This window comes from Cricetulus griseus, chromosome 7, assembly GCF_003668045.3.
Source record: "Cricetulus griseus strain 17A/GY chromosome 7, alternate assembly CriGri-PICRH-1.0, whole genome shotgun sequence".
Lineage (NCBI taxonomy): Eukaryota > Metazoa > Chordata > Mammalia > Rodentia > Cricetidae > Cricetulus > Cricetulus griseus.
The window spans coordinates 2739430-2761445 of record NC_048600.1 but is presented as its reverse complement, the minus strand read 5'-3'; the positions used below and the strand labels follow the sequence as shown (position 1 = coordinate 2761445).

General features: G+C 43.4%; 2 protein-coding genes across 4 annotated transcripts in view; one reads left to right on the top strand and one right to left on the bottom strand.

Annotated features, from left to right (window-relative positions):
- Nucleotides 1–3995: 3995 nt before the first annotated feature.
- LOC100764354 (protein tyrosine phosphatase type IVA 1) lies at nt 3996–4544 on the bottom strand. Its single transcript, XM_027425933.2, has one exon. It carries the CDS (start codon nt 4527–4529, stop codon nt 4011–4013), a length of 519 nt encoding a protein of 172 aa, XP_027281734.1. The 5' UTR covers nt 4530–4544; the 3' UTR covers nt 3996–4010.
- Nucleotides 4545–14133: 9589 nt separating this feature from the next.
- Nucleotides 14134–22016, top strand: part of Dipk1a (divergent protein kinase domain 1A) — a 73863-nt gene continuing 65980 nt past the window's right edge. For 2 of the 3 annotated variants that reach the window (XM_027425929.2, XM_027425928.2), the window contains exon 1: nt 14134–14255. Coding sequence is in view for 1 of the 3 variants with exons in the window: in XM_027425927.2 (XP_027281728.1) it covers nt 14202–14255 (54 nt within the window). In the remaining 2 variants the exon portion in view is untranslated. The remainder of the gene's footprint in view (nt 14256–22016) is intronic. The other variant, XM_027425927.2, reaches the window with a different exon arrangement.

The window sequence follows — 22016 nt, the reverse complement described above, 5'->3', positions numbered from 1 at the left end:
CTCCAAAGACTCAGAGAAACCCGTCTAGAAAAACACAAACAAAACAAACAAACAAACAAAAACGATTAAAAAAAAAAGAAAAAAGTGAGGGTGGGGAGGTTCAAAACCTTTTTGAGACTTTTTTGTTTGTTTGTTTGTTTGAAACAGGGTTTCCCTGTGTAGCTGTGGAGCCTGTCCTGAAACTAGCTCTGTAGACCAGGCCGGACTCTTCCTCCCAAGTGCTGGTATTAAAGGTGTGTGCCACCACTGCCAGTTTCTGAGACATAATTTGAGAAGCACCGACCACAGGGGTTCATAGGGCTAACACAGACGTGTGACTGGGAGTACCTGTCTTATTTCCCTGAATGTTTCCCTTTCTCTTAACCCCTTGTATTAAAAAAAAAAAAAAAGCTATGTTTAGCCTGGCAGGGGTGATGTATGCCTTTAATCCCAGCACTCAGGAGGCAGAGGCAGGTGGATCTCTGAGTTTGAGGCCAGCCTGCTCTACAGATCAAGTTCCAGAACAGTCTTGAAAAACCAAATCCAAGACAAATACAACAAAAAAATAAAAAAAAAACAAATCTATGTTTTAAAAGTCTTTGATAATTGTGACTCTTCCTTGAGAAATCCCGCATCCATGCTCTTAGGTGTGCTTTATTTCTTGGCGCCTTTCTTTCTTTTTTTTTTAAATTAATTTATTTTATTATGTATACTTTTTGCTTCCATATATATCTGCACACCAGAAGAGGGCACCAGATCTTATAACAGATGGTTGTGAGTCACCATGTGGTTGCTGGGAATTGAACTCAGGACTTCTGGAAGAGCAGTCAGTGCTCTTAACCGCTTGAGCCATCTCTCCAGCCCCCGGCGCCTTACACACACACACACACACACACACACACACACACACACACACACACACACTTATTTATTGATTTTTCAAGTCAGGGTTTCTCTGTGTAACAGTCCTGGCTGTTCTGGAACTCACTCTGTAGACCAGGCTGGCCTTGCACTCAGAGATCTGCCTGCCTCCAGAGTGCTGGGACTAAAGGTGTGCACCACCAGCACCCGGCTTCCATGAACTTTTTTTTTTTTTACGGTAAAAGCAGTAATCATGTGTGGCATTATAAGAGGTGTTTCAGAGATGTGTCTGTTTTAAAAACCTTCTGTGTGTGTTCAGTGTCTACTTACCCTGTGTTAAGCAATGTATTATACATTTTATAACATATAACCTCATTTAATTCTCACACAACTGAATTAACCCATTACTAAGATGTAACAAAGACATGGAGATTTTGAAATCATCTGCCCAAGATCACACAGAAAAAGGCAAACTGGGCAGGCTCCAGTAGTTCATCGAATTTAAACATCACATCAGAAAAGAGGGAAAGAAAAACACTCAGGAAAACATGAGCTATCCCATAGATATTTAGACGTAAGGCTGGTGAGCTGGCTCAGCAGGTAAAAGCACTTGCAGCCAAATCTGATGAAGTAAGTTTAACCCATGGGACCCACAGGTGGAAGGAGAAAACTGACTCCTGACAGTTGTCCTCTGACCTTCATACATGTGTCCCCCAGTAAATTAATAAAATGCAGTTTAAAAAAAAAAAAACAGCTGGAACCCTTACTACATTTTCAGAACTGGTTGGTCCTCGTTGATTTTCCTAGGAGTAATCAGTAAGGAAACTTCTGGGTGCTCTAAAGTCTTGCGATGCTCTGGTATTTCCTGGTGCTGGATGGTTAGTCCTCTCTACAAGAGGACTGGGAAGTGTCCCTGCTGGTCACCAGAAGGAAGAACACACTACAAGTCACCACAGAATGGAGCTCTAGCAGTGCTTCTAAGCTACCTCTTGATGCCTTATAGATACCTATCTCTGTAAGTCTGCTCATCTGTAGAGAGCATGGCATATCCTGCTACACACAAGAACAGTGAGGCTGCATGGTGAAATGCCATTTCAATAGTCCAATGATGAAAGTTGACAAAGAAAAAAAAGCAAAAAACAAAAACATGGAGACTCTTGCCCGAGGCTGACATCTTCTCCGCCTTAGGGCAGGTTCACAGTCCTCTGAAGATGGTAGCTACCATAATAAGGTCATCTTTTCTGTAACTTCCGTGTGACAGCTTTTATATGACATTGAGCTCTGACACTTGTGACACTCACTATGAATTGCCAATATAAAATTTTAGTGTGACATTTTCATTAGAGTATATTTTAACTTCCAGAATTATATTATTGTGCTTCAAGCCAGACAAAATCTTAGCACCAAATCATATGGGCTGCTCATCCACACCCCCAGCCAGACAGGGTTTCTGTGTGTAGCCCTGGCTGTCCTGGAACTTGCTCTGTAGACCAGGCTGGCCTCAAACTCAGAGATCCATCTGCTTCTGCCTCCCAAATGCTGGGGTTAAAGGAATGTGCCACCACTGCCTGGTTTATTTTTCCTAAAGAACTATTCAAAGAAACATCATTAGTTCAGGAACTGCATCAATATGAGTAATGAATAAAAGATTGGCATTTGTAATTCTGTTTCAGAGTTTGAATGTTACTTTCAAGTTTAAGCATCTATAAAACTGGTTCACCTTTTATCTGTTTATCTTCCTGGCAGTGATGTACTCTTCACTTTTTCAACAAGCTCAAATGGGCTACCTTCTATATAGGTCACTACTGTACTATGCTAGATATAAGAGATACAACAACTAATTAGATTTATTTTTTTTCAGTGACAAACGCATTTCATTCTTTATTTAGATGTTGAAGCTCTTGCACTAAGTTTTTACAAGCTGGTGAACACTGACAAATTATTTCTCCCACAGAACTATAACCACACATTCCCAGACAGTATAAATATATGGTTGAACTAACATTAATACACATCACCATTTTATCAATTACATAATAAAACAAATGATCAAGTGTCCAATTATTAAGTTACATAGCTGAAAAGGCATATAAAATATGTCTGCTCGGTTTGTCAGCAGATCCCACGTCTTCTTTTTCTTTTCTTTTTTTTTTTTTGTGAGGTTGGGAAGAGAAGGGGAAAACCATAATTCAAGCAAGTTGAAAAACAAATTCTGATAGGTATGGAAAACAAGAATTTCAGAAATTTTGATTAAGAATTGGTTAGCTACAACAATGTATCTCTACCTTTTAAAAATATTTACTAAATTAAAGAGCATACTCTACATGTTCTGCACAAGACAAAGGCAACATTTTACTAAATATATTTAATAGCCTCCTCCCATTCTTTTATCAGGCCCTCCCTGTTTAAGTTGCACCTTTGAGTGCAAACATTAAATTAACTATAAGGCTTTTTGTCTGGAGACATTATTGAAGATATGTGCTTCTGTAACAAAGTTGATTTTCAAATGGAGGTTTCCCGTAACAGCACAAAATAATATAAAGACATTAAATAATCCTCACAAGACTTGCTTCAAAAAAACAAAAACAAAAACAAAAAAACAAAAATCCCAAAATCGATGGCTAAGCAAACCTGATGTATACTGGTATGAGTGTGGGAGATGTAAACATAGAGTGAGCAGGCAGATAACAACAAAAGCCCTGCAGTGTTTGAAATGACTGAAGGAATAAATCATGGAAGGTCTAGAGTGATCTTAGTTCCTGGAATTTTGGTTCTGTATGATGCTAAAAATATATAGGTATTGTGCTGGGTATTTTGGCACCTAATCATTCTAAATTCCTTATTTACTAATAAGACTCTGGCACAGGAGTACATTTAAGGACATAACTCAATACCGTATTTTAGGAAAGGTCAATGGGCACAAATAATAAGCACATTTTAAATGCTGACCAGCAAAGATCTTTTGCTAAGTGTCCAAACGGGTTGATCATAACTTAAATATAGAGGTTTTAATTCTGTCAAGCTGGTGGCCTGGTAAAACAGGTTTTCAATATTACTGTAGAAGCTTCAGTAGACTTATTCAATAAGCCGACATGTTGGCTAATTATGTACGACAAATCAGGTCCCATCTGAGTTCCACTTCCAAGGCGATGGCATCAGGCACCCCAGTTTTATTGAATATAACAGTTGTTTCTATGACCATTGGAATCCTTGAAGTGCAGCCGCATCTTAGGACGGTACTTCTCCAGATACAAAAGTTGCTTGCTGTTAAAAGCTCCACGCTGCTTTTGTCTTATGAACTGCACTGCATTTTCATACTTCATTCCACCTTCAATTAATGCTAGGGCAACAAGCACTGGAGCTCTGCCAAGGCCTGCAACACAATGGACAGCAATACAGCAGCCAGATTCTTCACCAAACTTAATCTTTACAAGACTTAGCCAGTCATCTACAATCTGGTTGGATGGTGGTGCACCATCATCAAAAGGCCAGTCAAGAACACGAATGCCTTCTTTCTCCACAAGAGTAGTGTCGTAAGTTGCTTCACATACTCTTACTATTGTGGTAACTCCATACTTCTTAAGTTCCTCTAAGTTGTTTAAGGTCACATTGGTTGGATTGTGTGTAATAAGGAATCTCATGTTCTTGTATGTGACTTCCACAGGAGCAGGGCGGTTCATTCGAGCCATGTTAAGTTAGTTTTTAAAAAATTTTATGAAAGAATTAAAAAATTGAATACAGAAATGATGCAAGAAAAAATAAAAAACAAAAAAACAACCTGAAGTCTATACTTCAATATTCAATATATTCCACTTGAAATTCTCAGTGGTTTGAGTATGAAATTGGGAGAAATGAGCAATGAAATGAACCTCCTAACAAGAAGCAGTGATTCTTCAATCCAGTAATACTGAGGCAATACAAAGGAAGTGCACTGAGGTTTACCCCATCCAGGTCTGAGCTCTTGTAAAATGCTCTGCAGGTTTCAATTCAACACGGTCTGTGTCCGGGTTATCCACTCTTTTGGGGGCTTCTTGGTGGAGTAGTAATGAATCTCTACAGTTCACTTGTCTGCATAGAGGTGGTGCTGTGTCTGGCAGTAATCTCCACTGCCCTTCAGAAACTCCATAAATGTGTGACCAAGAACACCACAGAACTGAGGAAAATGTCTACTCATTGAATATTGTGGCCTAATCATACAGCCGGTCCCGAGGCGGGGCAGGCGGCAGCGGCGGCAGAGCAGGCGGCGGTGGGTCTCGCAGGGCGGGGGGCACCAGACGACCATGCAGTGAGCTGCCCAAGGAGCGTCGCCGAGCCGGCCACAGCCCAGAGTCAATGCACGTGCCCAGGCTAGAATTATTTTTAATTTTAATTAAAAAGTTTTTGGTTTCTCGAGACAGGGTTTCTCTGTAGCTTTGGAGCCTGTCCCAGAACTCACTCTGTAGATCAGGCTGGCCTTGAACTCAGAGATCCACCTGTCTCTGCCTCCTGAGTGCTGGGACTAAAAGTGTGCACCACTACCACCCAGCTAACTTTAATAATTGTAAGCACTGGACTACGTATTGATACCAGGTGCACAAAATGCGTACATTACTTCATAATAGGTTGTTGTTGCTTGGGGAGAGGGGATGAGAAGACACAGCACCAATGACACAGCACTGGGAATCAGTGAGTAGCAGAACATTCTGTAGACTCGCTTATTAAGGAAGTTGACCTGCCTTTATACCCCTCCCAAGGTCCCATTGGCTCAGGTGGCAGACTCTGTCTTGTCCTTCCCTCACTGGTGTCTCTGGTCAGGTGTCTCTTTGTCAGTAGTCACTGGGCATAGAAGCTGGCTTGGCTCAGGGAGGAAGTGCCTGCTTTGCATGCTCATTTCTCCTACTATTAATAGGTTTCTTTTGTTCATATGCTAAATAGCAATATTTCAGTGTAGTGGACACTTGTTCTTAATATGTGATGGTGGTAGTAGAGAAAATATTAGAATTTATTTTTTATTTAATTCATTGTGTGTTTGTGTGTGTGTGTGTGTGTTTGTGTGTGTGCTTATTGGTTCCACCTTTGTGCTATCTAGTTTTGTGTCAACTTCACACAAGCCACAGTCATCTGAGAGGAGGGAACCCCACTGAGAAGATGCCTCCATAAGACTGGGCTGTAGGCAAGCCTGTAGAGCATTTTCTTAAATTAGTGGTTGATATGGGAGATCCCAGTTTTGGTTTTGTTTTGTTTTGTTTTGTTTTGTTTTGTTTTACTCTTTTGCTCTTTGGGGGTTTGCCCGTCAGATTCCAAATAAATACACTGAGTGTTATTCTTACTTATGAATGCCTGACCTTAGCTTGGATTGTTTCTTGCCAGCTTTCTTGCTTTGTGGCTTGCTGTGTAGCTGGGTGGCTGGCCCCTGGAGTCCTCCTCTTTGTCCTCTCTCTCTTCTCCTTCTCTCTACCCAGATTTCTCCTCATATTTATTCTCTCTGCCTGACAGCCCACCTATCCTTCTTCCTGCCTAGCTGATGGCTGTTCAGCTCTTTATTAGAGCAAGAGGTGTTTTAGGCAGGCAAAGTAACACAGCTTCACAGAGTTAAACAAATGCAACATAAAAGAATGCAACACATCTTTGCATCATTGAACAAATTTCTACAGCATAAATAAATGTAACACATCTTCAAATAATATTCTACCACAGTCCATTGTGGGTGGTACAACCCTGGAGTAGTGGTCCTGGGTTCTATAAGAAAACAGACCGAGTAAGCCATGAGGAGCAAGCTAGTAAGCAGCACCCCTCCATGGACTCTATCAGCTCCTGCCTCCAGGTTCTGGCCCAGTTTGAGTTCCTGCCTCCCTCTGTGGACTACAATTCAGGATATGTAAGCCAAATAAACCCTTTTCTCCCCAAGATGCTTTTGGTTATGGCATTTCATCACAGCAATTATAGCCCTCAGTAAGACATCTTTGTTAGCCAGGTGGTGGTGGTGTATACCTTTAATCCTAGCACTTGGGAGGCAGAGACAGGTGGATCTCTTGAGTTTGAGTCTAGCCATGTCTACAGAGTGAGTTCCAGGACAGCCAGGGCTACACAGAGAAACTCTTGAAAAGAAAAAGAAAAACACAAACAAACAAACAAACAAACAAAAACTTGTTGAGGTAGGTCTATTTTTGCTGCTGTGCTCTCAATGTAAAGCTATCTGGCCTATGAGGCTGTGAGTCTTCAGTCTCCATCTCCAGTCTTACCATGGGAGTGCTAGGATTACAGATATGCACCTCTTTGGCTGCTTGTTGTTGTTGTTTTATATGGCTTCCAGGAATAGAGCACAGGTTGTCAGGCTTGCATGGCTAACCCTTTTGTCTGCCATCTTGGCCCTGGTGCGTATAGGTGTTTATTTCTATATACAATATGTCTTTTTATGGGAGAATTTTTTAAAGTTCTATCTCTTCTTTCATGATTAAGTAATTGTGACATTTGGGGCTGGAGAGATGGCTCAGTGGTTAAGAGCACCGGCTGCTCTTCCAGAGGTCCTGAGTTCAATTCCCAGCAACCACATGATGGCTCACAACCATCCGTTATGAGATCTGGTGCCCTCTTCTGGTGTGCAGATATATATGGAAGCAGAATGTAGTATACATAATAAATAAATAAAATGTTTTTTTAAAAAAGTAATTGTGACATTTAATTTTTCTTGGGCTGTAAATGCACTTACCATCTTGAATTGTGAATACTGCATACTATATTGATGAAAGAGGTAAATACAGGCCACACAGCTTACAGAAAGAATTTATTTGTAGTTGTGTTATCTGGGGAGTTTCAGGTAAAGATGACCACCACTCCATATCTCACTCACTCCCTCTTACTGTTCCCTCCCTTATTGGTGTTGATCAAAACCAGGGCTTCATGCATCCTAGTTCCATGCATTCTTATCACTGAGCTATAACCCAGCTCTTGAATTCTTTCTAATGGTATCCTTGCTTCACAGGACAGTTCCCCACTCCCTTATTTGTGCCTTTCTTGCTTTCCATTCTGAAGCTTCCAAGAAGCTCCTGTTAGAGTCTATCTTTACAAATCGCTTGCTATGACTTTAACTGAGAAGTTGCAAAGTCAAAAGCCAAAGGAGTTTCTGTCCCACTTGGTCCTGAAGCTGGTTTGTCCCAAATAAACATATAGAGGCTTCTATTAATCATAAACTGTTTGGCCCATGGCTTTGGCTTCTTTTTGTTGATTTTTGTTTGGTTTGGTTTTTTTGTTTTTTTTTTTCAGACAGTGGAATTTTAAATCTTTCTGCCAGCCACCCTAGCCCCACCACCACGCAGGCACCCCAAAATAACACAAAGCTTAATATTAGGTACAATGCTGCTGGCAAATGACTAGGATTTCTTATCGTCTAGCTCAATCTTAATTATCAACCATAATAATCAATCTATATATTTATAAAGACTTATCTGATCGAGGATGCCTGTGGCATGTGTCCTCTCTGGTAGGGCTCACATAGTGACAGCCCAGAGAAGGGAGGAGGAGGAAGAGAGCGATTTCCTGCTTGTCCCTGCTTATATTCTGAGTCTGCCTGCTATGTCACTTCCTGCCTGGATAACAAGACTTCTCTTTACTACATATCCCAGAATCCTCCTCGACTCCTAGTCCTGCCAAACTTGCTTCCCTAATGGCCAACGGTACTTTATTTATCAATCAATAAGACAAACATATACACAGAAGAACATTCCCATCAGGACAGGGTTTCTCTGTGTCAATGGAGGCTGTCCTGGAACTAGCTCTTGTAGACCAGGCTGGTCTTGAACTCACAGAGATCTGCCTGCTTCTGCCTCCCGAGTGCTGCGGTTAAATGCCTGTGCCACCACTGCCCAGCTTCGATACTGTACTTCTTAATAAACTTGTTGGCATAAGACACAGTGTTGTAGAATATTATTTTAAGATATGTTACATTTGTTTATGCTGTAGAACATTTGTTTAATGATACAAAGATGTGTTGCATTCTTTGTTACATTTGTTTATGCTGTGGAACATTTGTTTAATGATACAAAGATGTGTTGCATTCTTTGTGTTACATTTGTTTATGCTGTAGAACATTTGTTTAATGATACAAAGATGTGTTGCATTCTTTATGTTGCATTTGTTTAACTCTGTGAAGCTGTGTTACTTTGCTTGTCTAAAACACCTGATTGGTCTAATGAAGAGCTGAACAGCCAACAATAGCAAGACAGGAGAAAGGACAGGTGGGGCTGTCAGGCAGAGAGAATCTGGGAGAAAAGATGGAGGAGCAAGAAAAGGAGGCATTGAGGAGGACTCCAGGGGCCAGCCACCTAGCTGCACAGCAAGCCACAGAGAAAGAAGTAAAGAAAGGTACAGAGACATAGAGAAAGATAAAAGCCCAGAGCAAAAATAGAATAATTTAAGAAAAGCTGACTAGAAATAAGTCAAGCTAAGGTGGGGCATTCATAAGAAAGAAAAAGTTTCCCTGTGTGACTTATTTGGGGACTGGGTAGTGGGTCCCCCAAAAGAGTAAAGAGCCAAAAGACTAAAAACCAACAACAGCACAGATTATGCAAGACTTCCTGAATTCCTGAATTTCTGATCCCTTGGCCCTTCCTCCTCAGTTTCCTGCCACTGAAGAATGACCCACTGGTCTAGGTGAGCGATCCACTAAATTTAATCAGGGCTGTGTGACTCTAGATTTGGGACCCAGTGGGCTATCAATAGCCAATAGTTCAGCAAGAGGTAAAAGCTCATGGGTGCCTTCTCCATCTATGACTGATTTTGGACAAGGCCAGTTTTGTGCTGGCCTTTGTTGTGAATTGATTGCAATAGTTGCGTTGAGTCTAGAGGATGGTATTTTTGATCCCTTCACATTATCTTCCAGTTCTTATATACTTCCTTCCTCCTCATCCAAAATGCTCCCTGACATCTAGAGAAGGTGGTATAAGGGTTCTGTTTAGGGTTAACCCCTAATGGTTGATTCTACTTCAACAATCAGTTACTGCTTCAATATGGGGCTCCAATTTTCTGTGTTAGGTGTCTTCAATCATTCTCCTCCCGTTATATTTTCTTTCTTCCCATTTTCCTTCCTCCCTCCTTCCCTTCTTAATGCCAAATGCAATGTGGAGTCAGAAATAGATTTATAACAGATAGTTTATTAAGAAAGCACTCAAACAACGGAGCCAGTGACCAGGATTACACCGGATGCCTGCTCGTCCACTCAGCTAAGTGGGAGAGGGAAAAAGAGGACTGCGTGTGTGCCTGATATTTAAAGCCTTGCTGTGTCATTCTGATCACACCCAAGTGGGCATGGTCAGCATTTCCCCCTACAATTCCCCTTTTAGTCTAAAGAGGATTAAAACTTAACAGTGTAAATTATCTATAATTAACAATCATAAAGGTGAATTACAAGAAGTACTCCCTATACCTTCTCTCCTCCTCCTCCATATTCATTTCCTCCTGTTTCTCCTCATCCTCATTTTCCTGCCCCCCTTTCCCTCTTTCTTTTAGAAGCAGGATCTCATGTATACTAGGCTGATCTCAAATTCACTATGAAGTTGAGAATGACCTTGAATTCCTGATCCTCATGCCTCCATTTCTAGCGTGCTGGAATTACAGGCATGTGTCAACCAAGCCCAGTTTATGTGGTGATGGAGGTCAAACCCACGGCTTTGTACATGCTAGGCAAGCATTCAAATATCTGAGCTACATTCCCACTCCTTCAAAGTTTTATTTCTCCTGCATTATTTTCTTTAAAAAGAAAACATACTTTATTGTTTTTATTTATGAGTGTTTTGCCTGCTTGCACACGTGTGTGTGTGTTCATGTGTGTATGTGCGTGCGTGCGCACACACCAATTGCATGCCTGATGTCCTCAAAGACCAGGGGTGACTCTGGATCCCCTGGAACTGGGGTTACAGATGGTTTGTGAGCTGCCATGTAGGTGCTGGGCACTGAAACTCCCCTGGAAGAACAGCCAGTGCTCTTAATGAGCCATTTTTCCTGTCCCTCACCCCACTTTTTTTCTTAAACCTACTTTCATATCCCATTGATCTATTAAAATATTACCAATGACTAAACCTAGTGGTCAATTCCCAGTTGTTTTTGTTGTCGTTGTTGTTGTCATTTTTTTTGTTTTTTAAGTCAGGGTTTCTCTGTGTAATGTTGGCTATCCTGAAACTCACTCTCTAGGCCAAGCTGGCCTTGAACTCACAGAGATCTGCCTGCCTTTGCCTAAAGGTGTGCACCACTACTGCCTGGCCAATTCCCAGTTCCCAGTTTAGTATTTGTTCAGCTGGAATCTCCAGCTTACTCCTGCTTGATCTGGAAATGTCCATCTCTTTCTGTCTCTCTGTTTCTGTCTCTGTTTCTCTCTCTCTCTCTCTCTCTCTCTCTCTCTCTCTCTCTCTCTCTCTCTCTCTCTCTCTCTCCTGCCCTCTCAGAGAATCTCCAACAAAGGTGCCAAAAAGCTCCGTTCTGCATTCTTGGCTGCTGTGGCAGCTCCTCCCTTGAAGTTGCCAGCAGCCCAAGCCCCCACCTAAGCATCCAGCTTTTCAGCTTGTGGCAGACATGTCATCATCCCTTGCCTACAGGCTATATAACCTCCCTGCTTTAGTTTAGGCATGTGACTTCTCCTGCCCTGGACTGGAGAACTTTAGTTCAGGTGTGTGGCATGTGACTTCTCCTGCCTCAATGTCTGGGACTGGAGAAATCACCCGGGAGTTACTTTGCTAAAAAATAAAAAATGACAGCAAAACAAAACAAAAAAAAATCTTTAACTTTTTCAATTCGGCTTGATCTGACTTACTGTGCATCAGTGTAGAAACCTATTAAGTAGATACAGAAAAGCTATTAATATGATCTCCTTGGACACACTAGCTTAATTTTGCTCTCAAGGCACCTCATTCCTTAATTGGCTGCTCCTTCTTAGACTCTTCCTTGCTCATCCATGTCTCCCTGAATTTTGCCTATCCTCTTCTATTTACACCCCCCCTTTACAAACATCCAGTTTGTAAAAACTGGCTTCTGTGCCATATAAAAATGCTGAAAATTCTTGTGCATCTTGAGTATGGAATGCTTTTGTTTACCCCATACTCATATACACAGTCACCTACTCAAGACTGCCACTTGACAGCTGGGTATGACTGTACACAGCTGTCATCACAGCCTTGGGAGTAGAAGCAGGGAGGATCAGGAGTTGAAGGCCAGCCTTGGCTACATACTTGGGACAGCCTGGCCTATAGGAAACTTTTGTCTAAAAATAAAAAAAAATGAGGCTGGCAGTGGTGGTGGGCACATATCTTTGGGAGGCAGAGGCAGGTGGAGACCAGCCTGGTCTAAGAGTGAGTCCCAAGACAGCCAGGGCTACACAGAGAAACTCTGTCTCGAAAAACAAACAAATCGAACTGAAACTCCAAACCCAAACAGACTCCACTTGAATTCAAAATACATAGCTCAAATGCAAAATGGAACTCTTGATCTTTTCCTTCTAGCTAACTCTGTAGTCTTCTCTACCCCTCATTACCCTTACCAGCTCTGCCCTTCTTCCCCACCAGACAATGTCTAACTATGTATCACTGGGGCATAGAACTAGCTATATAAACCAGGCAGGTCTTGAACTCACACAGATCTGCCTCCATGTACCTCACAACTACACCTGGCCTTATTGACCAACTTTTTATTTATTTTGAGACAGGGTTTTGTGTAGCCCAGGCTAGCTGGGCTGAGGCTGGTCTTGAATTCTTGTTTATCTTACGTCTCCTAAGTACTACGACTACAGGTATATGACACTACAACTGGCTCCTAACCAGACTTTTCTATATTCACCGTGTTTGTTATTTATTGCCTGTCTCCCCATCTCCAAAATGTAATATCCACAAAGGGAGGGATTTTTGCCTTGTCTTTCTGTGTATACAGCAGGACAATTTGCACAGTGTCTGGGTATTAAGAAAATATTTATCGAGGGGCTTGGGGGATTGCTCTGTTGTTCTGAGGGCCTCCTGCTGTTTCAGAGAACCCCATTTTGGTTAGCAGCACCCAAGATGAGCAACTGTAATTCCAGCTCCAGGCAATCTGTCGCCCTCTTTTGGCCTTTATGGACAATCACACACTTATACACATAAATAATAGAAATTTAAAATATTAAACGAAACCAGTATCATCCCCCACCCTCCTGTCTTGAGTAGTCCGGCTTAGTCTTGAACACCTGACCCTGCTTCACCTGCCAAGGGCTGGAACTGCAGGCATGAGTCAACCATGCCCTGCTCATATTCGTCTGTATCTTAGAAATGACTGAAGTCACTTAATTCAAAATGAAAGTCAGTGGATAATGTATTTACTTGCAAGCAGCAAATACTATCCAGGTTAAAAACCTGTCTCCAGAAACTGAAAGCACTAGAAACATAAACTTACTGGGCATCAAGTGAAGGCAAGGCATATGAGGAAAAAATAAATTAGGAACTACATCTTCCTGCGTTAAAGTCACTCAGATCAACAGCTATGCGCCTAGGATGGCTCTTTTTCCCTTATTTGTCCCTCATTAACCAAGAAGAGCGCCACGCCCTGCGTTGTGTAGCCTTAACTCAGCTGCTCTGCCACGTCCCAGGAGGACTCCTGCCTTCATAACTGTAGTTAATTCGCCATTTAGACTTTTTTTTTAATCATTGGAATCAGGATTCTGGGGCAGAGGCAAGAAAACTCTGAAGCTGTCTCGCAAACAATGCAAACTTAAAAAAAAATCAAAGTTTTTTTGTTTTTTGTTTTTTGTTTTTTTTTTTTTTTTTTAAAAAGGAAAAGAAAAAAAGTTGAAGGTACGAAAAGTGTCGAAGTGGCTGGAAGGCCACGCAGAACTGAGCGGGAAGGAGCACCGTCCTCCCTCGGATACTGGTGGCAGCGTCTCCCGGGCCGCGAGCGGCTCCTTCCCCGAGTAGGGGACTCTGAGACAGTCCCCTAGGAAGCAGCTCCTACGGTCCTCGAGATTTCGGTGCCACCCGCTCACATAGGTCCAGGGAGCAGCGCGGACCGCCAGACTCAGCACGGAGAGCTGCGAGCCCGGAAAGGCGGTGAGGGCGCTCAACAGAGCCCACGCTCTGCGCACCCCCGCGCCGCCCGCCCGCCCGTTCCCCTCCCACGTTCGCGCCTCCCCTTTAAGTACCACGGCGCAGGCGGATTTGTGTCGGCGGACGCCAGGCCCGACTCCGCTTTACGGCGGAGCCCGGCGCCCGCGCCTTGACAGCCGCGGCGGCCGGCGGGTCGGGCGCGCGCCGCGGAGCGCGCGCGGGGGGCGGGCCGGGCCCGGCCGACGGGGCAGGGGCAGGGGCGGGGAGGCCGGCGGGCGGCCGCGCTCGGGTCCGCCTCCGACTGCGGCGCGGCGGGGCGATGTGAGGGCCATGGCGAGGAGTCTCTGCGCGGGGGCCTGGCTGAGGAAACCCCATTACCTCCAGGTAGGCCGGCCGCGGCCCCGCCCCCGCCCTGCGCCCGCACCGCCCCGCGCCCTGCGCCTCGCGCCCTGCGCCCCGCCGCCCCGCGCCCTGCGCGCAGGACTCGACTCCGCGTCTCGTCCTCCCTGTGCGCGCGCCCAGCCGCCTCCTGCGGACCGGCCGGCCGGCACCTGGCGGTGCGCCCTCCTCGGTCCCGGGTCGCCCCGCGCGTCCTGCTCCCCGCTCCCCGCTCCCCGGGCGCCGCCCTGCGTCCTGTGCCCCTCCGGGTCCCGGCCCGGGACGAGCCTCGGTCCCTGCCTCCTCGGTGTGCTCCCCATTTCCTCCAGGGCCCCCAGACCTGCCATTCCTGACTCAGTGTCTCGGGTAGGGAAAGGTGGTGTGTCATCCCTCCATATTTCAAGAATCGTGACCGATTGTTACAGCAGTGGGTCCCCGAGTCCCAGCCAACTGCTGCGCCTCAAGCAGAAGAAACCTGGGTTTGGGGTTCCCAGTCCCATCCCTGGTTTAAATGGGAGGGGAGGGACCGGCCAGCCGGATCGAGGCGATGGGCATTTTGCTTCGGTAAAAAGGAAAGAGGGTAGCGACTGTGGTGCGGCTCTCCAGTCAGATCCCCAGCAGTGTGAACGCAGTTCTCAGTCACGTCGTGTGTACTGTTGGCGTGTTAATTTTTCATGATTTTCTGTTCTGCTGCCAGCCGGCTTTGGAACACTACCGCTGCCTTCGTGCACTGTTTGGTCACCAGGGGGACCTAGTAGACATTGAGAGTAGCTGATCGCAAATCTTATCAGGCCGAGGGGAAAACAGCTACAAATCAATGCCCCACACATTGTCAATCCTGTTCTGTGTTAAAAAGACCTCTGACAGGATAGGTAGGGTATTTTTGGATCGGCTGATGGTGCTTCTTACAAGAATGAAAAAAATAAAAAGTTGAGAAGGAACCATCACAGTCCAGGTAAATCTTACATTTTGTATTTGAAATTTGCATGTGTAAGAAGACATTACTCTGAAATGGGTGACTGAAAAGATGATCTGACAGTTCATGGTATTAAGAGGGTTAGACTGTTCTGTGAGTAGCAGCTCCCCCTTGAAGACCGGTATTAGAAGCCAATTTTGAATTCCACCCTTGCCAGGTGACCCTTTATTTTTCCCCCCTTTTAAATTTTAACTAAAAAACAAGCTTGTTTTACATGTCAATACCAGTTCCCTCTCCCTCCCCTCTCCCCTGCCCCCCACCAACCCCTTATCCCATCCCCTTTCTTCTCCCTAGGGAGGGTGAGGCCTTCCATGGGGGATCTTCAATGTCTGTCATACCATTTGGAGCAGGGCCTAGACCCTCCCCATGTGTCTAGGCTGAGAGAGCATCCCTCTATGTCGAATGGGCTCCCGAAGTCCATTCGTGTACTAGGGATAGATACTGATCCACTACCAGAGGCCCCATAGATTGCCCAGACCTCCAAACTGGCATCCACGTTAAGGGGGTCTGGAACAGTTCTATGCTGGTTCCCCAGCTATTCAGTCTGGGGCCCATGAGCTCACCCTTGTTCAGGTCAGCTGTTTCTGTGGTGACCCTTTATTGTTAGAGTATTTTTGGCACATTTATAATCTTTTAACTTAAATTACCTAATTTCTGTTAATAGTGTTTTTTGTTTTGTTTTGTGTTTATGGTATGGTAGAGTTTTAGACTTTAGTTGTTTTGGCTCTAAATGATTTCCACAGATGTGAACACAAACACTCTTTGGCACAAGGGTTTTCTGATTTGATGTAGTTGAGGCTATAGCGCAGAGGCACCTAGGTTCAATCCCCAGCACCACAAAAAAAAAAAAAAAGTTTTATAAACAGTTGTGCTTCTATTAATGATGAATGTCGTTTCTAGTTTTCTGAATTTTCATTATTGTCAATGATCGAATTAGGGTAAGCTTGCCAGTGGGCCTTTAATACTGCCAGCACATGGGAAGCAGATCTCTGTAAGTAATAGGTCAGCTGAGTCAACGTAGCAACTTCTAAACTAGCCAGGGCTACATAGAGAGAGACTCTGTCTTAAACAAACAAACAACAACAAAAAAAAAACAAAAACAAAAACAAACCTTAAGGTAAACCCAAGATTTCTTTTTAAAGACAAGTTCTCATGTAGCCCAGATTGGTTTAGGACGAGGCAGGGAGCTAGGGATGACCTTGAACTTCTGATCCTCCTGCTCTGTTAGAGTTTGTGTGACTACAAGAGTACAGAAGGCACATATCACCTTCCAGTGTTGTTCATAAGGGCCCATTTTCCTGGCCTTTTGGTTTCGTTTTGCTGAATGGTTTCCCTGTGTATCCCTAGCTGTCCTGGAACTCAACTTTGTAGACCAGATCGGCCTCCAACTCAGAAATCCTCCTGCCTCTGCCTCTCCAGTGCTGGGATTAAACCGGTGCATCACCACCACCTGGCCACCTCCCTGTTTTTGAGACAGGGTCTCCAGTAGAACTCTTCAAATAGGCTGGCTGGCTGGCCAGTGAGCCCAGGGATCCTCCTGTCTCCACTCATCCTGACCTGGGATTGCAAGGGTGTGTAGATGCCAGGCATCAAGTCCAGTTCCTCATATTTGAGCAGCAAGCCCGTTACAGACTGAGCTAGCTCCATAGCCTCAACTTCTTTGCCTCTACTTTCCTTCTTCCAAGTTGCACAATATCCCTAGCAGTATATTAACTAACTAAATTTGATTTGTCGTGGAGGGTTTATTTGCACTATCTTTTGACAAAACAAAATTAACTTTCCCTTGTGGTGGACCTCAAATAATGGGATAATAGGTATGTCCTGTCACACCTATTACTAGATAGTGGTAACATTTATGCACACATATGCTTTAAGTTGCAGTGAGGTAATCGTTCAACAGGTACAGGAGAGATCTTCCCTTGTGGATAGGAAACAGCTAGATTCTAGATGTATTTCAGAAGGATTGGCTGTAGAGACCAGTTTTATATACTTGGCAGTTTTGCTATTTGTCTCAACTGGGTGGGGTCAAAGATTACTTATGTTGCAATTTAGGCCTTAGGGCTTTGAAGGTTTTTTTTTTTTTTTAGAAATTTTTCTTTTTTTAGTTTTTGGAGACAGACAAACAACAACCTAATTATCTGTATAACAACCCTAATTATCCTGGAGCTCTCTTTGTACACTGAGCTGGCCTTGAACTCACAGATACCTACCTCCCAAGTGCTGGGATTAAAGGCATGTGCCACCACACCTGGCTAGCAATTTTTTTCTGTAGAATTTATTTTTTATACAATATATTTGATCATGTCTCCCCCTCTGCCAACTCCTTCCAGATCCCTCCCCACCTCCTATCCACCCAACATTACATTCTTTTTCTTTCAAAAATAAAAAAAACCCTACATAACAAAAATTAACACAAAAAACTATTGAGATGAAAATGCCAAAACAAAGTGAAGACATTTATTTTTTATTTTATGTGTATGGATGTTTTGCCTGCAGGTGTATGTGCAGGGTAGAAGAGGGTGTCATATCCACTGGAACTGGAGTTATGGGTAGTTGTGAGTCAATATGAGGGTTCTGGGAACTGAACCTGGATTTTTTTTTTTTCAAGAGCATTAAGTGCTTTTAACTGTTGGGCTATGTCTCTAGCCCTTCCGCCCCCCCACCCCATAATGGGACCACATGGAAATACTTAGATTGGTGGAAATGGGTTGATAATGGGGAGGGGAGAGCTAGCCAGTAGGAAGCCCTAGCCATTGGCCAGCAGTTTAATGATTAGTATAGCATCTCTGTGTGCTTATTTGGGGCTGAAGAGGCAGCGGGACCTGGCAGGAGGGAAACTCCAGCTACATTCTGTATCATATAGAGAGATATTATTTAGCAGTAAAGACTGAAATAAATTGGTGGTTGCTTAGAGTTGTGTGAAAATAAGGAGTGTCTACTAATGGATAGTTTTTTTTTTTTTAAAGAAATAAATTTTGTAGTTCAGTAAAACAGAAAATAAGGATGAGAAGAAGTGGGAAGGAAAGTGATCCATTGAGTTGACCCTATGGACTGACTTGTTTCCCTGCCCCCTGCCCCCAGCTTTCACCTGGGCTAGCTTTTGGTACAGGCAGTCCTTGCCTCCAGGGCAGCAGTGCACTGTGCAGCCTCTCTGCATAAGTTAGCTAAGGCACATGTACCTGAGCACTAGTTTTCCCATGTCAAGGCGTCATTCTCAGAACAAGCTCATGTATGACTTCTTTTTGCCACTGTTTTGTTAAAAAAAATTATCCTGGAAATAACATGTTCTGTATGTGCCAAGTGTTGTAGCATATTGAACAGAATTAGACTCTTGACTCTTGGCTCAGAAACTTGCTCTGTCAACCAGCTTAAATAAACCACTCTTAGTTGGTATTTCTCTTTCATTTACCATTGTAGCATGAATGTCTCAGGATCTGCTGGTTGTGCTAACTCTGTATTGCATCTGCATGTGTTTTTAGCAATGCGTTTTGTTTGTTTGTTTGTTTGATTGATTTTTACAAATTGGGATCTATTTTTGTTTGGGGTTTACTTTGATTGAGTAAACCTACAATTTTCTGGCTTTAGAGTAAGGATGATAACACAGTAGCCCTATAATTTGTTTGCTTTAGTTTTGAATACCTGTTTTCTTCTGTCACTAAGCTCTGGAAGAATGAAAGTTAAGACAATTTGGGGCTTCTGGTCAGTAGTGGCTCACACCTTTAATCCTGGCACTCATGAGGCAGAGGCAGGTGGAGCTCTTTGAGTTCCAGGCCAACCTGGAGTGAGTTCCAGGACATCTAGGGCTACACAATGAAACCCTGTCTTGAAATTCCCCACCCCCCAAAAAAGGCAATTTGGGGTAATTTAATATGATTTGATTATACACATTGTCCATTCCAGTCATTCTGCTCATACTCTGTAATGCAGGTAAAGATTGTGCAATTCTAATGAAATTTGAAGTCTGAGATTTCTTCCTTTGAAGATTTTAAAGCGTATTAGGTAGGAATTTTAAATTTTGAGATATGGTCTTCAAAGTGACTGCCCTGGCATTTTTAGTTTGTGTTCAGTCATGGCTGTCATGAATGAATTGATAGACATTTTTGTTCTGTTGACTCTTTGAGAGTCTCCTGGAATTCCCTATATGTAGCAGGTTGGTTTGAACTTGTGGCAGGCAGCCCTCCTGCTGCTGGGATTACAGGTATGTACCACCACATCTGACAATGGCCAGATCTAATTAGACTGCTGGTACTTATGCAGCATTTCTTTTATTTGTTGTTTGTTTGAGACAGAATTGTGTGCCGACTGTCTTTGGTCTTCCTCCCCTTACTTCTCAAGCATTGGTATTATAAGCATGCCATCTATCTTCTAAAATTTCGGATACCTGGAAATTTTGCTTATTTTAGCACCTTTTTTCAAATAGTTTGGTTCTTTGTTCCTTTATATGGGTGTTTTGTGGGATTTAGTTCCAGGGAGAGTTGCTGACATATCAACGGTAGCTGTAACAGTATTGACACACGGGAGACTGAAAGCAATATGGTCTCCAGAAACTTCTGAATTGCCTGGTACTTAGAGTGGGTAGTTCTGTGTTCCCAAAACTTGTCAGGAGGAGAAACCCATGCGCTGAACCTTTGCCTGGAATCGAATCTCTAGAGCTATAATTATCTCTGAAGTTGAGTGTGCACACAGAATGTCCATGACCATTAGTACTTTAAATTCAAGTATATGCCTACAGTTCCAGGATTTAGGAGGCTGAGAAAGAAGATTGAGAGTTGTAATATATTCTGGGCTACCTGGAGAAACACTCTCTCGAAAACAACCAAAATGAAACCAAATTTAAGCATAGAGGTGGCAATGATAAATTTTCTAACAGATTCCATCCTTACCAACTTAAAAGCTATTTTATTTTTATGTGTATTGGTGTTTTGTGCCTAGTGACTGTGGAGGACAATAGAGGGTGTTGGATCTCCTGAAACTGGAGTTACAGATGGTTGTCAGCCACCGTTTAGGTGCTAGGAATTGAACCTAGGTCCTTTGAAAAAAGTCAGTATTCTTAGCTGCTGAACCATCTCTCCAGCCCTCACAATACTGTTTGTTTGTTTTGTTTGTTTGAGACCATCTTACTAGTAACACATATTCTAATTGGTATTAATAATAAAAACCCAGAGACAGATATTGGGTTAATGCTGAAGATCAGAGAAGCAGAGCGGCCAGTCACTAGAGTTTTCTTACCTCTACCAATGCTCAGACCAAAGGGCAATCCTGTCCTCAGACTGTTATCTCTAGACTGCATCTGCACCAAACCTCAGACTGCACTGAGCTCCTATCTTTACATTCCTCTCTAGTGTTGGGATTAAAGGCGTGGGATCCCAAGTGCTGAGATCACCTTTGTGTGAGCTGTTTCTCTTTTACACTGGATCAATTTTGTGTAGTCCAGGGTGCCTTGAATTAACAGAGACCCATCTGCCTCTGCTTCCCGAGTGCTGGAATTAAAGGTGTGCGCCACCACCGCCTGGCCTCTATGGCTATGACTAGCTTTGTACTCTGATCTTCAGGCAAGCTTTGTTAAATCATAAACAAAATGTCACATTAGTATTTAGCCCTTGATGTCCTGAAACTCACTATGTTGTCTAGGCTGTCCTTGAACTCACAGAGATTGACCTGCTTCTGCCTCTTTTGTACTAGTATTAAAGGTGTGCAACACAACATCCAGCAACCTAAATATTTTTAAATGTTCTCTATGCACCTTGAGTGTATCAGACCTCAACTTTTTCATCTTGCAAAATTGAAACTCCGCCCATTAAACTACTCCCTATTTCCTTCTGGCTCCCTACCCCACCCTAGTCCTTGGTAACCACATCCTATTTTCTGTTTCTATTAATTTGACTCTCTAAAAATACCTCGTGTAAATAGAACCCTGCTTATTTTTCCATCCATTATCCCCCGTCCCCTCCTCTCCTTTTCTCTCTCCTGTTTCTCCCTTTCATTTCTTCCCTCCTCTCATCTCCCTCTTTTCCTCCCCACTCACTCCTTTTCTCCCCCCCTTCTTTCCTTTTTTCCCTTGTCTCACTGTATCACCTAGACTTGTCTGGCACTCAAGATCCTTGTGCTCCCTACCTCCTGACTATTAAAAATATTAATAATTAATAATAATTCTTAATTTTAAGTTTTATTTTTGAGAGTTTCATACATGTATGCAATGAAATATGGTCACATCTACCTCCTACCCCCTCCCTATTCTCTCCTTCAACTCCTCTTATATTTTCCCCAACATATGGTCCCATCCCAACTTTTTTTTTGTAACCCAATAAATTCAGTTGGTGTTGCCCATTTATGCATGGGGTGTGGGGCTATCCACTGAAGCTTGGAACCCTCCCAGTGGCCACTTCCTCAAATAGAATGAATAGGTCCACAGTAAGAGTTGGGACCTGTAGATTACCTGTCCCACCTGTGATGGGAATCTGGCTGGCTTGATCTTGTTTGGGGCTTGTGCAGGTGACTACAGCTGCTGAGAGTGCAATGGCCATGTTGTGCCCAGAATCATCATTTTTCAGCACTCTTCCCATCCTCCAGCTCTTACTTTCCTTTCTTTTCATCCCTTCTGCAATATTCCCTGAGTCTTGCTGGTAATAGGGTTGACACAATGTCCCTGTTGGGACTGAGCAACTCAGTCTCTCATTCCCATCACTTTGGTCAGTTACAAATCTCTTCATCGTCTGCTGCCCACTGCAAAAAGTGTCTGCTCTGACCAAGACTGAGAGCAGCCAGGTATGCTGGCACCAGAAACTGGGAGA

Bases quoted from the DNA above. Each gene is read 5' to 3' on its own strand.
- LOC100764354 (XM_027425933.2), bottom strand. From the start codon at position 4,529: ATGGCTCGAATGAACCGCCCTGCTCCTGTGGAAGTCACATACAAGAAC.